Raw genomic sequence first — 14667 nt, 5'->3', positions numbered from 1 at the left:
GAAAGTAATACTATTATAACTATGGCGTTATATTAACAAGAACAGTGTAAGCGCATTTTAGTTGAAACCGTATTGGTAAGCAAGGAGAGTCTTCATGAAAGAAGCGGGTGCATTTCACGTCTTGTCCACAGAGGGGCGATGTTTCAGACTAATGACCGCCCACCTCCATCACCCGGAAACTGTCGCGCAGGGTCATTTGGCATAGCGATTCCAACATGGCAGTGAATCTCACAGACCTCTCCCTGCCTCAATTAGAGGGATTGAAATCCCAAATAGACCAGGTAATGTAAAAAAGTTGAGTTTACTTAAATTGTGAGTGCGTTATTCGTTGTCGAAGTTATTTGGTCGATAGTCTGAATGAAAACGGGAGGTTGGTGTAGCTAGCTAGCTAGCACATCCCAAGCTATCGGTACAAATATCCCGTCAGGCAGCGGTGTGACACATTAATGTCAGTGTTATGGGCATCGTCGTTTCGGTCATTTCCACAGCACTAAACTTGTTATGAGATGTGTGTAAAGCTGTCGTTGCTATGCAATGCATTGTTGGATTTAACCGGACGAGGCCGCTTTGACTTTATGAACGTCGGTTGTTTTGTCCATTTTAATGTTTTGCAGGAGATAGAGTTCCTGACGTCTTCAATAGCTCAGCTCAAGGTTGTCCAGACGAAATATGTCGAAGCAAAAGAAAGTATGAACGTCCTGAACAAAAAAAATAAAGGTGAGTTACTACTGCAGTGGGTGATTTAACAGCACAGCAGAGCAGTAGGCTCAGTCTACATCCGTGCACAAAATATGCTTTAAGTATGCTTTTTTTTTTTAAGCTGTTATATTGAAAGTTTGTGAAACCCCCTATGCATCTGCAGCTGAAGTTGATTCATTGTTAATTCCTCCCCCCCTTTCTCTCTGTCACACAGGGAAAGAATTGCTCGTGCCACTTACCAGCTCTGTATCCTTCCTTTGCTGTTTTGTGTGATAATGTTAAGTGGATCATGTTTCTTGAGAACCGCAAACTTGTCCTTGACAATTTTCTTCCCAGATGTATGTCCCTGGAACATTAAATGACGTGGAAAACGTTTTCGTGGATGTGGGGACAGGATACTATGTTGAAAAGGCAAATACATTATTTATGTATTTTCAAATGAAAATGTATTTTTACCAAATGTTTTATTCAAATAATACATACTCTTCAATAATACGTACTCTGTATGTCTTTCTCTGTAGAATGTGGAAGATTCAAAGACTTTCTTCAGACGCAAAATAGAATTCCTCACCAAGCAGATAGAGAAAATTCAGCCTGCTCTTCAGGAAAAACATGCCATGAAACAAGGTAATGTTCTCACTACATTTTTCAAAATAAAAGCTGGATATTTTGTTTTCTTTTTACTAATATGATGCATATGACAAGGTAAGACAAATATTTAAAAATGTAATACTGTTAGTTTGCATAGGGGTTTGTAAATTAATTACAAAGTTATATTCAGTTAACTTTGCTAGCCTTTCACTAAAATGTAGAAAGTAATTGTTTTAAAGTTAACATAACATATACTATTTTATACCACTAAAAATAAAATGAATTTACCAATATACATGCTACAACAAAACATGATAAATAACAAACCACCTCAGTCAGATTTATTATGGTGGCAACCATACCCTTACATATAACACACACATTTAATTTCCACGTTGTCATCTTTCTTACAGCTGTGATTGAAGTCATGAATGTGAAGATCCAGCAGCTACAACAGAGCCAGCAGGCATCCCAGGTTGCTGTTCCCACAAAGGCATAATGAGAACATCTGTTTGGGTTCTTCGTGATAATGGGGGTGGGGGATTTTTGAGTTTGTGCACAAATAACTGAAATCTGATGTTGTAGGACAAGCAAATGCCCTCCATTGATCTTATGAAATAATGGTATTTGTGTCTTATTTGAAGCAAGTGCACAAACCAGTCACCAGTAAATGATTAGTACCCTATTCTCACGATAAGGAAATCATTTGTACTCTTGTCAATTTTAAGTCCATTTAAGTAAGTGTTGGATTAGTTTGCATAATTAAAGAGGTCACTGTGCATACAATGAATATTGTGTCTTTTTAATTGTGTATTCATGAGTTGGGTCACTACCAAGACCTCTTTGTACATCCACACCAGTGACAGCTGTGACTAGAGCAACACCCACATTTGAAGCATTGTCTACTGTCGTGGCTACAACTTTGTTGTATCAGAATGGGCTTTATTGGCTGAGCATATGCACACATGCAAGAAATGTCACTGTTTTTTATTGATTTGGATGCCAAGGTACTTGAGTCCACTCTTGACATCCTCTCCGTTGATGGCAACCAGGGTAGGGGGGCTCCTGTTACCAATTATCCCCCCAATTCTTTCTCCCCTGATCTTTAAATTGACATCTGGTAGATGACGTAATTCTCTATGGCTTATTTTAACATTGAACACTTTAAAAATTCACTTGAATATCAGGCAAGTACTGTTTCGCTCTCAGAGTGTGAGCAAATGCATGGATGTAAAATATATATATTTTTCTAATAACGCCATCAATTTTATTTATATTACACAACCAATGTTTCCCACACGGTGTCCATCTGAGAACAACAATATAATGATATTGCTATAATTCAATGGCAGCACATCTCACATTTTAATGTGTATCGCTTTAGTGGAAAAGAGTGGAAAAGATAAGTACATCAAGCTGCAGTTGAAGGACGGGATCCGTTCCAATCTTCATATCGAGTCGTGTCCTATCAGGTAGTCGTGAATACCTGACGTTAACGATTATCAGCCAGTAAATACTCGTTTTGTTTGCTTTGTATGGGGAAATACAGATCGGTAAACACGGTATACATGAACCAGGCTTGCGTAGTCACCGTAGTCCCCCCTCGGAGGAGTCACTCAGCGCTGGCGTTTAGCGGCATGTGCAGCCTGTTGCGACGGACCGTGACAGACAGAGGACGCAGCTGTCACATGCTGGAGGAGCGGTGGTGCATCGAAGCTGACCTGCCAGATGAGGAATTGATCTTCAAGAACACCTTGTCAAATGGAAACGCCTTTTTAAACACGAAAACGGTGGTTAATGTTATAAGTTGGACGCTTTTCGAAGTTCCGCGCGGACGCACCGGTTGGGGCTGGAGTGCGTTCGGTCGTTTGAATTAGCGTTACCGGGGAGACGGTAGTTGCGAAGACTGGGACGCTAATACGTACGAAGGCTTTCAATTAGTTAAAAGCTAAGACACCCAGCCGGGTTATTAACGATAAATCTACCGGAGCCGAGTAGGACCCGAAAGGAAGGCGAGCACCGAAGCAGCATGGTGAGTTCTGGGGCCTGGGAGAGGGCAAACTAGCTAACACGAGACAACCTGTTTGCGTCCTTTCCGTTTGACTCGTGCTGTCTGAAGCTCGATCCAACTGCTTAGCTCCGTCGTAACTTTACACTTTTAGCGGTTGGTAATGTTCATGCTACAGAACCGTGACTTTTATCATTGTAAACGCACAGTTAATCACATGTTAATGTCAACCTTTAAAACAAATTGGCTTTGGTTATGAGTGTAAACTAAGGCTGGTTCGAACTGGTCTCCGCTCGTAAACTTAAGCTAGTTAGCTAAAGGCAAGTATTTGTGGAGTCGCTAGTCACAATATGGTAGACTGCGAAACGTCAAACTGGCTTAACGTTACGGCACCAACACGTGTTTACAAAACAATGAATTGGAGGGATTACAAATAGCTTCATTACACATTCTAGATTAATCGCGTAGTTTAATTATTTTACGTGCCATGTGTAGCGCCTAACGTTATGCTCGGTTGTGTCTAACGTTAGCTGTTAAACCACTGTAGCTAAACTGCTACAGTCGGAGTCCCGTCTCTTCGCCGTCGAGACTTTGAAAGGGGAACAATGCGGTTTTGTTTAATCAATTAACCGCACACGTTTTGTATTTAGTATCTCCTCTACTTAATCGGACTTATACAGATAAACCATCTTGAATACTGTCGCATATGGCATGGGCACGCTGGCACCATGTGCTCTTTCTTCCCAACCCCCCAAAAGCAACGCTACTTGGTTTCACTGCAGACCCCGGAGCCGCTAAATTCTAAGCACATTTTGGATATCGAACAGGTTTCCCCTAAGTCTTACGATACTCGAGAGTCACGTATTTGGGGTTTTGCATCAATGACTGGAGCACAGTCGGTGTTTTGCAACTGATGACAGGTCAAAATGCCTCGCTTGTTGCGAGTCACGCTAGAGCTCAGAGGCGGATTTACGCCTTGTATGGTAACGTGATCGTTTGAGAGGCGGGGTCAAAGGGACGAGGAAGTCAATGGAACTTGTCAGTTTGTCCGTGTGTGTGAAGAACAAACACTGAGAACTGGTTTATGGAATATGTGATCGATTAAGTCCATTCATGTGATTGGCTATGAAGTTAGGGAGTCAGAAATGAATGTTGTCGGTGCCACGGTTCAATGCTAATCTTATTTTTTGGGTGGACTAGGAAGTGGTTGCCACTACTGGCAACCAAAGTCAATGGTTGCCAGTGGCAACCTGACATTCTTTTAATTGTTGCGCCCTAGGTTTGTGTATTTAAAGCGTTGGTTCTGAGTAAAATACACCCTAGGTAATTTACACCATGACGTCCAGCCAAACATCGCGCTAGTACTAAGCCATTCGGCTGAAAGCCCTATCTTGACCAATGTTGACCATTGCTAAAAATGCTTCTGAGGGGGTATTTGGCTGGATGTCATGGTGGAAATTACCTAGGGTGCATTTTACTCCGAACCATTGCTTTAATAATTGTTCGTTTTAATAGAAAGATGGTTTGTATGCCTTTTACATAGTTTAAGACATCAATTCACAATTTCACACTACAAAACTGATGATCCACATTTAAAAATGTCCAACAGACATGCTCTTCCACATTTCCATCACTTTAGCCTCAAAGTCCTGGTTCCACTTCTGGATTCTGAAAGCAGTTTGAATACCTCTTCTTTTTTTCATGCATGTATGAAATCAGTAGTTGTGTTGAAGAGAACTCCACTCATCTGAGTGTCTGACTTAACAGATTACATCCCATCATATAAAGCCACTGCTTCAAAATACCCAAATGCTTATAGCTGCAATATTGTGCTTCTTGTAACGCACTGTAAAGTGAACCCAAGAATATTTTCTGTAACTGACCGTATATTCTTATGAACATGCAGGTTACCACAAAGGGAGCAGGTCTGAACCCCAATGCTAAAGTGTGGCAGGAGATCCCTGCCCATCAGAATGGCATCCCGGAGGGGACTGAGGATGCCACTTGGCTGCAGACCTACCCCCCTCCCGCTGAGATGACTGATGGTATGACCTTATTCAGTTATGTGTGCATTCAGTTTCTCTCCATCCTCCCCTCACTTATAATAATCATTAATTTAAAACAAAACGCTGCACTGGTACATCATTCAAGTTTGGGGGTTAGACATCCGTATATTAACTTATTGATCATTATCAAGATGATCATAGACATTTTATTTGAGGAAACTGTTAACGTTTATCATCATGGTTATGCAACTAAGACGAGGCATGACAACTTTGATGAGACCGTTAGATTTTGTGTTTGAACATTGTTTCACAACCATTTTGTTCCTGCTTGCCTCTTCTATCTTAGGTGACTCTGATGTTCCCTCTTCAAGGGGAAAAGGATATGATGCCGAATATCCTGACAGCAGTGTTGACTGTGCCTCTGTACCCACAGAGGGCATTGTTAATGGCACAGACCACCCTGACGTGGGGTATTTAGTCTTTGACCCACAATGCAAATTAGCCATAGATGGCAAAGATTCTGAGGAGCAACCAATGTCGGAGGAGAGCCTAAGGGAATCTTTGAAGAAACAGCTGGAGTTCTGCTTTTCTAGGTTAGTAGTGAAGAAATGTACAAATCCTTTTTCATGCTACATGTTTCAACTATTTCCAGTGTGCATACAGCTACAAGAACAACATCAGTAATGAACAATTTAATTGCCTTTTGGATGCTTTTCGTATATGCAAATAACCAGCTATTTCCACAATGTAGTATATGTATAACTGAAGTGCTTCTCCAATTATTATGACATTTTGACTGATGTTTTTATCCAATGTTCTTTTGGGTGTTTGCAGAGAGAACTTATCTAAGGACCTGTATCTGATATCCCAGATGGACAGTGATCACTTTGTTCCCATCTGGACCATTGCGTGCATGGAGGACATCAAAGCCCTTACCACTGACATGACCCTTATTCTGGATGTGCTGCGAGGTACCAGTTCCACCTGGTTTCACCTGGGGGGGACATATGTTGTTCAATAGGTGCAAAATATGTCCAGGGTTATGATCTAAAAGGGTTAAAAACCATTTTCTTTTAATCTCGACTTTAACTAAGAGTAAACATAAATGAAACACTGAACAACATTTCAAACCACAAAGTTTCACACTCAGATGCATACTCGTACTCCTGAACAGGGTTTGGTCGTGTTTTTGTTTAAGAACACTGAAACAACTTGCCAGAAGTGTTTATTTAAAAAAATATAAACCAAAATAAAAATGTTACTTCAGGTGGTGAAAACACATATTTATGCTGTGTTTTTGTTACAGCCTCTCCTATGGTGCAAGTTGATGAAAGTGGAGAGAAGGTTCGGCCAAATCACAGTCGATGCATCATTATTCTGAGAGAGGTGCCAGAGACTACACCAGTTGAGGTAAAGAAAGTTCCATGCTGCATGCTAAGCACAATCTTCCACGACTGCCAGCCAACTAACTGCAGTAAACCCTATGAACAGGAGGCTCCCACATGCTCGTGCTTGCTCACATCGTGAGCACACTAAACTACTGACCATCATGAAATTTAAAACATTGCTGTGCAATACTTGCCTCGCTGCATTTCGATGTTAACATTTTGTGAATGAATATGTTGTGGCGGGTATATCGTTGCTCATTCAAAATGTATTATTACAGAGCTTGCAGTGGGAGATGTTGTGTGAGTTCAGTTTTGGAGGGAGTAATGTATAATCCGTGCTTTGTATGTCTTACACAGGAAGTGGAGGCTCTTTTTAAGAATGAAAACTGTCCAAAAGTGTTAAGTGCCGAGTTTGCCCACAACAGCAATTGGTACATAACATTTCAGTCAGATATGGATGCACAACAGGTATGTCTCCACATTAGTAAACACATTTTAAACTTATATTTGGCTGATTTTTGACCACCTTGTGGTCTCATCATAAAGTTGCAATAGTTTTTAGGTGTTGTTATTTTTTTTTTGTAAGTATGTGGTGTATATAATTTTCTATTAACATTTACAATAGAAGTATTCATGAGATGAGGCTGTCATTTTGCTGTCCTATTATTTATTTGAAACCCCAGGGTGACTTCTTTGACCTTGGTGCAGGTGCAAGATGTGGATTTGATCATTCTTTAGTTACAGTTATCAGACTAGTGCTCCCGAAGTGAAGGAGAACAACACAGAATTTACGGTATTGTGAACATTATTTGTGTTTTTTTGTTCTCAGGCTTACAGATACCTTAGAGAGGAAGTGAAAACATTCCAAGGAAAACAGATCATGGTGAGTTCTGTCCCAGAAATGCATCACCAGTAGCCTAATTGACTTTATTTTGTACGCTACTAAAGTTACGTTTTTATTTCAGGCTGGAACACTGCTTATTATTGGTTCTCTTTTAGAGAGTAAAATGGAACCAAGCAAGCTGTGTGTGTTACACAACACAAGTGGTTTTGTCAGCTGTCACGTCACCCCTCAGTGGCTAGGCTATAGCCTCATGAATGACCTTGGGATTTGTGTACAATCTGTCTTGATAAGCACAGAGGTGCTTTTTCAGAACTGTTGCGCACCTACACCTATATCTCCAGACACTTTTATATCCCTTCTTATCACAATGTGCCATTTACCTTTGCATTTAGGGTTTCTGATACATCCTTTTTTCAGCTGGACTTTGGTTTGACCTTGTGTGTGCCCCTGATAAAACGGAGGCTATGACGTATTAAACCCCAGTGATGATCAGTATCGCGCTTGGAAGGACCCATATGCACTGTGGCTGGCTGGGAGGAATTTTTCATCTGTAGCTCCTTATCAACCTGCTGTAAATCTTCTTCTACGCTATACCTCTACTCTCCCCTCATCCTCTTTTACTCTCTCCCTCACTCCCTCTTCTTCCTGCTGTTTTTCCCCTAGTCAGTGCAGTGCTGTATGGCCTAATGACCGTGAGATTATGAGATCTGAGGGGACTGAATGACGACAGACAGACCTACAATGCTACACATCACAGACACAGTGACATCTTTACTCTTAGCAAACATACCTGATTGTCTTCCATCTGTCTCCTTCCTCTCAGGCACGCATTAAGGCTATTAACACATTCTTTGGTAAGAACGGCTTCCGTACTGTGGACTCGGCGTTCGGTCAGCATGCTCAACAACGGGCTCAGTATGGCTCCCCAGTCTACATGCAGCAGCCATACAGCCCTCGGCAGCAGTACCCCGTTTACCCTCTGGTGTCCCCCTCCTGGAACCCTTCAGTCGTGCCTTACTTTGAAACACCAGTGGTGAGAACCTGAATTTGTTGTTGAGAATGCCTAAAAATTGAGATTTCTAATTTCTTTTAATTATTTTTTTCTTTTGGCAAATCGTGTCGGGCTGCAGCACTGTCTTTTGCAGTTAATGTGATAATCACAGCTTCATTCCTTACTTATTTGATCTCCATTACCAGGCACCTTTCCTGCACAGTGGATTCATGAATGATTACAGCAGTTCTGGGAACTGCGATGCAAACTCAAGCTCCATCAACAACACCCATCGACCCATGAGCAAGAACCGGTATGTGCAAGTCATGATGATATGATAACTTTCTCATTCACTGTAATGCTGTCCAGTTTTGATTAACTTGTCTTTCATGCCATATATATCAGGGGTCAACCGATGTGGCTTTTTCAGGGCCGATACCGATTATTACTAATCTAGGAGACTGATAACCAAGATAGAAAAAGATATGTCTGCAGTAAAAAGGGTGAATAGGTGTTGAAATTTAGAATATCACAAATTCTTAACACAAAACTTTGTTGAAATTCCTTAAAGCATATGTTTAAAAACAAATAAATAAAATGGTTCTCTGAAGTTTTATAAAGTTAAAATTAAGACCAGAGAGTAGTCGGAGCCAAAGTATCACCTTTTTAAAATTCAATTATTTTATCTCCAAATCGGCTTTAAAAATTACTGATACCGATTAACCATGAAAACGCTGGTAGGTGCTGATAATTGGCCGGTCTGATAATTGGACAACCCCTGATAAAATTTTAAGCACATTTAAAACATATCAATATGCATAGAGTATCAAAATGTGTTTTTCCATGGTAGTATTCAATAGTAAGAAATGTTCGTCCTTTTGCGTACACCTAGAAACCATATTAAGGGTCACCCTCGGCCTGAAAGCATGCCCTCTGCTTCGACTCCGGTGCCCCTGATGGAAGGGCATTCTGGTCCATGGTCACTCCAGACATCAGGGACTCAGACTGGTACCACTTCAGCAGCAGCCTCTCTGTCCTCATTGAGCCTTAAAGACACTTCACCACAGGACACCATACCCAACCACATGAGTGGGGCTGCACGGGGCAGGTCAGTGAATACAACCAGAATGTCAGACTAATGCACCTTGAGGTGTGTTCTATGTGCTGTGAATACTTTTCTGTCTATACCCTGCTGTCACGTTTTGTTCACCTCTCAATATTAACACTTAGTTAATGGAAATGCATCCAATGTAAATGTTACTTTCACATGTAAAATCTTCAAATGTCAAATGATCTGTCTTCGTTGTAGGAGAGGTAGCAACAGAGGCATGAGGAGGAAAAGAGAAGATGAACATGCCACGGTCAGCATATTTCTTCTTTAAAAATAAACATTAATTGTGATTTTGTCCTGTGTAGACGGAGGAGATTCTGATGGTATCTCCTGAATAAGTTGTTAGTATAGTATTTTTGTGGCAAGATTCACATCGTTCTTCTCTTACATTTGACTTCAACTGTAATTAAAATTACAGAGGCCTGTCCCTCTGATGGAGGCAAAGGTACCCCCTCAACCAAAGTTTGACCTGGCATCCTCCAGTTTTCCTCCTTTGCCGGGATCTGTGGTCAGTATGCGGGGAGAATCTAGGCCAGAGATGCGCCTTTCTGATGTTGTGCGTGGCCTTAAGGTCACCAGCAAGGTAAAACTCTTGTCCCCTTTGGTACCTTTCTACTGTGGAACCTGTGTAAGCATCATTTAAGTTACAGTTGTATAAATGCTCCTATTTTTAAATTCTTGATTATTTCAGCCTGTGAACCGAGAGGTTAATGAGAGCCATCAAAAAAAAACCTCTGAAGATGCTGTAAGCAAACCAGCTTCTGAGACGCCGGTTGCTAAACTTGCTCCAGTGACACCCCTCAAAGTGTTCCCACTAGTCTTGAGGTAAAGTTTACTTCAAGCTAATAAAATATCTTTGAATACAAAGGGCATATGCATAGAAAATATCTCATTTTACTTTTTGTGTCCATTTTAGTGGTTCTCCTCCAGTAAAGAACGATCATAAAGATGGACCTTGTATTCCAAAGGAACAAATCTTGTCATCCTCACCGGATGCCTCCCCAACAACCTCTGACCCTGCTGCCTCCCCAACAACCTCCGACCCTGCTGCCTCCCCAAAAGCCTCCGACCCTGCTGCCTCCCCAAAAGCCTCTGACCCTGCTGCCTCCCCAGCAGCCTCTGACCCTGCTGCCTCCCCAACAACCTCTGACCCTGCTGCCTCCCAAAAAGCCTCTGACCCTGCTGCCTCCCCAGCAGCCTCTGACCCTGCTGCCTCCCCAGCAGCCTCTGACCCTGCTGCCTCCCCAACAGCCTCTGACCCTGCTGCCTCCCCAGCAGCCTCTGACCCTGCTGCCTCCCCAACAGCCTCTGACCCTGCTGCCTCCCCAACAGCCTCTGAAACTTCTCCTTCCACCTGCAGCCGATCTGATTCTACAGAAGCGCCTTCCTCATCTCCCCCAACTCCAACATCAGAGCTGGTAAGGCCTGCCTTCTGATCACAAGTGCCACATTAGCTCACAGCGTCATCAGCTTATAGCTCCTCATTGAGGTCATATGTCATTAGACCTGCTTGGACTATGCTTTGTTGCATTGCAGCGCGTGACTGCTATTGATCTCACTGTGCGTGCATGCATGTGTCATCTTGGAAAAATACCTGTGAGACACCAACTATAATAGGAACTAAAACAGAAGTTGTTTTGAGTTCTTTGCCAGCTGTTTATAGGTCTGTATGTGGACAGATCTTGTCGCTACAAATGCATTAAGTTGATAAAAGGTCCCGCCCTAAGGTCCCGCCCTGAGGACAGCAAGACCACATCCTCCTTTGCCTCCCACCACCACCACTTTCTTGCCTCTCCTACAGGTGTCGCTGTTGAAATATTTTAATCAGAATTTTAATACTGGACTGTGTGCAATGAGGACAGGAAAACTAATTTTTATGAATGATACTGAGTTCTTTAACGGTTTAATTTGACCTTGAATTCACCTGTTTTTATATTGATCTCAAAATTAGAGGAGCAACCTTCTCTACCTCTATGAACCAACCTCCTCTGACATACAGATATTTGTGTTATTCTTCTAAAATGTAGCTTGATGGGTCTGCATGTCTGATTTAGAATTCATCTCAAGCAACATGCCTCACTATCATAATCAACTTTAGGCTTTAAGTGTTTTTTTTTATGTTTATTAATTGTAAATTTATTTTTGTTTCTTGATCATTTATTTTGCATATGATTCTTCTCATACCAGGGGGAAAGAAAGCTCAGCTATGCAGAGGTGTGCCAGAGGCTGGCCAAGGATCCGCCACCAGCACCGACACCCTCTCCTCCTGCTTCCTCAGCCAGCCAACCTCTGCAAGAGCTCAGGGTCAACAGGGTTGGAGAGCCTCAGCCCAACTCCAGGCACGTGACAGAAAAACCTGGAGACAGCCGCCCTCCTCGTCAACCATTACGCTCCTTCAGAGGGGCAAATGGCCAAGTCAGATCCGGAGGGCTAAAGACTCGGGAGCATCAAAGAGGCCTGAATACTGGCAAACCATTTTCCCCCCACCGGGGTCCCAGACACACTGGTAAAGAACAGAACATTCCCCCAAGGTCACCAAAATGACTAAAGAAAAAGTAACCTATCAAACGTGAAATTAAATAATACATATGTAAATATATGTAAATAGACAGATGAATATATTTCATTTGACAGACTTCAGAATCTTTATTGTTGCAGGCCTGAAATTATTTAGAAAGACTAAATAGATTTATCTTCCCCCCTTTTTTTAAAATAGGAACATGCATGTCTGTTGACAGGACTTCCCAAAAAGATGCCTCCATAAGTGGACTAGATTGCGTATGTTTCAGCATGAAGGGGAGAAATATGCATCTTGTTACTTTTAAATATAAGGTAGTCTGACTGTATTTAGCAAATATGTTGTCAATATCCAAAATGAATGAGGCACATATGGTTTCTTTCTGAGTGATTATTGTTTCATGTTGAGCTTTTAAAAAAAAAAAAAAGGATTTACATATGATTCCATATGCAATCAATGGCAGAATAATGGAAACGGTGTAAAGTGTGATTAACTACAGAAGGTAGTTAATCACAGGAACAGTCTACTGGGAACCATAAAGTTGTAACATATGGTTACTTTGTTTTCAAGTTGAGCTTTAAAATTCACCCACTGATTAAGTTGGGAAAACATCTCATTACAGTAAGATGCTCAATATTTTTCAGGCAATTTCAAAGAATTGTCAAAAAATGTTTCATTTTATAACAATTCTTGTAAGTTTTTGCATTGCTACTTGAGTAGCAGTGTTTGAACTAATTATTATTTATTAGAGCCCTGTGATAGACTGGCGACCTGTACAGGGTGTACCCTGCCTTCGCCCAATGATAGCTGGGATCGGCTCCAGCCCCCCCCGTGACCCTGAATACAGGATAAGCGGTAGACGATGGATGGATGGATTATTTATTAGATTTATTATTCATACATTGATTACAATGCTTTGGAAAAGTATTTACTTCTTGCAGTTTTCCTATTTAGTTCCATGACGACCTGGATTTTATTTATTTTTTTGATAGTTTTACTTAATCAATTTTGACTATTTTGTGTAGTTCCATTACTTAAAAGCCAGATAATAATTTGATCCTGGTTTGCAATGCAACAATTAGGGAAAACTCCAAGTAGAATGCAAGGAACTGCATGTAGAAATTATCTACAAATGAGTGATGGATTCAGAGCATTGTGTTGCATAATGATCCTAATCCTTCAATGTCTTTGCAGTAGTTGTCGTTGTGATGCAGATGTTGGATCAATACTGTGGCCTCGTCTGATTAACAGCTCTTTTATGTTTGATGCCATGGCCAGCCTCTAAACTTGATTTGGGGACATTGATTGCTTGCATTATGTTTTGTTTTAATTCATGAAGCTTCATACGAATGTATTCCTTTTAGCATAATACCTTTTTGAGCTTTGGTTTGTACATTTCCAAATGTTGTAACTTTCCTTGAGAGCGTTTGTATATACAGATTCATTTTTGATCTGATTTCTTAAATGTACTTGTTGTTCTTGCTAAAATAGTTTTTCTTCTCATGGTTTTAAATGTTTGTGTAATATTAACAACTTAGTGTGTAGACTGATCTAAGAGAGTTTTCTTGACAGCTGAATTGGATCGATTGGATCAGCCACTCACTGCTCGGCAATGAGCAGAACATGCCTGTACCTTTTAGTGGGGTGAATTGAAATGCACCATCCTTTTGATCTCAAGGCTTTCGGAGAAGTTAGAAATGGAAAGCTGTTACAGAGAACGGCTTAAATGCGATTAATTTTTGTGTAAATTCATCAGAGTAGTCTGTAATGTTACAAAAGACGAGCGAGGAGATAAAGACTTTTTCAGTATTTCAGGATTAGAGGGATAAAACAGTTTGCCTTAGAAAAGAGTTTTGAGTCTGCCACTTGTAGAGACTTGTCTGCAGTGAACAGTATTGTGTGTCTTGTAATCAGTAGTTCAGTTGTGTTGTAGGCCGTGTTGTGTTTGTGTAGAAGTGTGTGTAAGATGTGATTGCTTCTGCTTCAGACTGCATGGAATGCTTTTCTCAAACCAATCCTTCAGTGCCTTGAACAGGGTTTCATTTCTGTATAAAAAGTGCAAGAATTGTGAGCATATCAATTTGTTACACTTAACAAGGCTGGTTAATTGGTTTTCAAAATGTAAAACATGGTTTATGACACTCAAAGACACTAGATCCTGCCCAATGTTTAGCTTTAGTGTATTGTAAGTGCAGCTGCAGGGCGTGCGCGTGTGTGAGAGAGAGTTTTATTTTGTTAGCTTGTCAATCAATGTCAGTCTTATTTCAAAATCCTGCTTTTAACTCGCGATCAATCATGGGATTGCACATTTTCAGGCAAATACACACTGGCTTATGAAGTGATTATGTTGTTGCTGAACCTGAGGTATGAAAATAAAGATTTATTTTCAAACTGCTGTGTCAAATACTTTGTATGTTTGCATCACATGTTAATGCATCCGATCCAATACTGCAGATGTGAATACGATTGATTCTCTTTTTTTCGTTTTTTGTTGTTCTATTAAGCCAAACT

General features: G+C 41.0%; 2 protein-coding genes across 4 annotated transcripts; both read left to right on the top strand.

Moving 5' to 3' along the window:
• The first annotated feature begins 173 nt into the window (after positions 1 to 173).
• On the top strand, positions 174 to 2080 carry pfdn5 (prefoldin 5). Its single transcript, XM_084024297.1, has 6 exons — positions 174 to 281; positions 615 to 717; positions 914 to 945; positions 1036 to 1110; positions 1221 to 1326; positions 1704 to 2080. The coding sequence occupies exons 1-6, from the start codon at positions 216 to 218 to the stop codon at positions 1787 to 1789; spliced, it is 468 nt and encodes a 155-aa protein (XP_083880423.1). The 5' UTR covers positions 174 to 215; the 3' UTR covers positions 1790 to 2080.
• An 855-nt stretch (positions 2081 to 2935) lies between these two features.
• On the top strand, positions 2936 to 14538 carry larp4ab (La ribonucleoprotein 4Ab; the record flags this gene model as incomplete). Of its 3 annotated transcripts, XM_084023713.1 has the most annotated exons (15): positions 2936 to 3322; positions 5205 to 5343; positions 5651 to 5897; positions 6139 to 6275; positions 6611 to 6714; positions 7050 to 7160; positions 7522 to 7575; positions 8360 to 8569; positions 8734 to 8840; positions 9420 to 9635; positions 9837 to 9888; positions 10057 to 10221; positions 10330 to 10463; positions 10555 to 11056; positions 11823 to 14538. In XM_084023713.1, 15 exons carry the CDS (start codon positions 3320 to 3322, stop codon positions 12180 to 12182), a joined length of 2541 nt encoding a protein of 846 aa, XP_083879839.1. In that variant the 3' UTR covers positions 12183 to 14538. The 3 variants fall into 3 exon arrangements, with proteins under 3 accessions (XP_083879839.1, XP_083879840.1, XP_083879838.1); XM_084023714.1 differs by lacking the exon at positions 2936 to 3322 and having other exon boundaries at positions 5199 to 5343; positions 11826 to 14538; XM_084023712.1 differs by lacking the exon at positions 2936 to 3322 and having other exon boundaries at positions 5199 to 5343.
• Positions 14539 to 14667: the final 129 nt, after the last annotated feature.

The sequence above is a fragment of the Eutrigla gurnardus genome (genome assembly GCF_963514095.1).
Source record: "Eutrigla gurnardus genome assembly, chromosome: 2".
Taxonomy (NCBI): domain Eukaryota; kingdom Metazoa; phylum Chordata; class Actinopteri; order Perciformes; family Triglidae; genus Eutrigla; species Eutrigla gurnardus.
The sequence above is the reverse complement of the archived record's forward strand: the minus strand, read 5'-3'. Positions and strand labels throughout refer to the sequence as shown.

What these genes read in the sequence shown, in the direction of transcription:
- pfdn5 (XM_084024297.1), top strand. Translation starts at nt 216, where the DNA reads ATGGCAGTGAATCTCACAGACCTCTCCCTGCCTCAATTAGAGGGATTG. An exon ending in TGAAATCCCAAATAGACCAG is followed by an intron (nt 282 to 614) that starts GTAATGTAAAAA and finishes AATGTTTTGCAG; the next exon opens with GAGATAGAGTTCCTGACGTC. An exon ending in AAAACATGCCATGAAACAAG is followed by an intron (nt 1,327 to 1,703) that starts GTAATGTTCTCA and finishes TCTTTCTTACAG; the next exon opens with CTGTGATTGAAGTCATGAAT.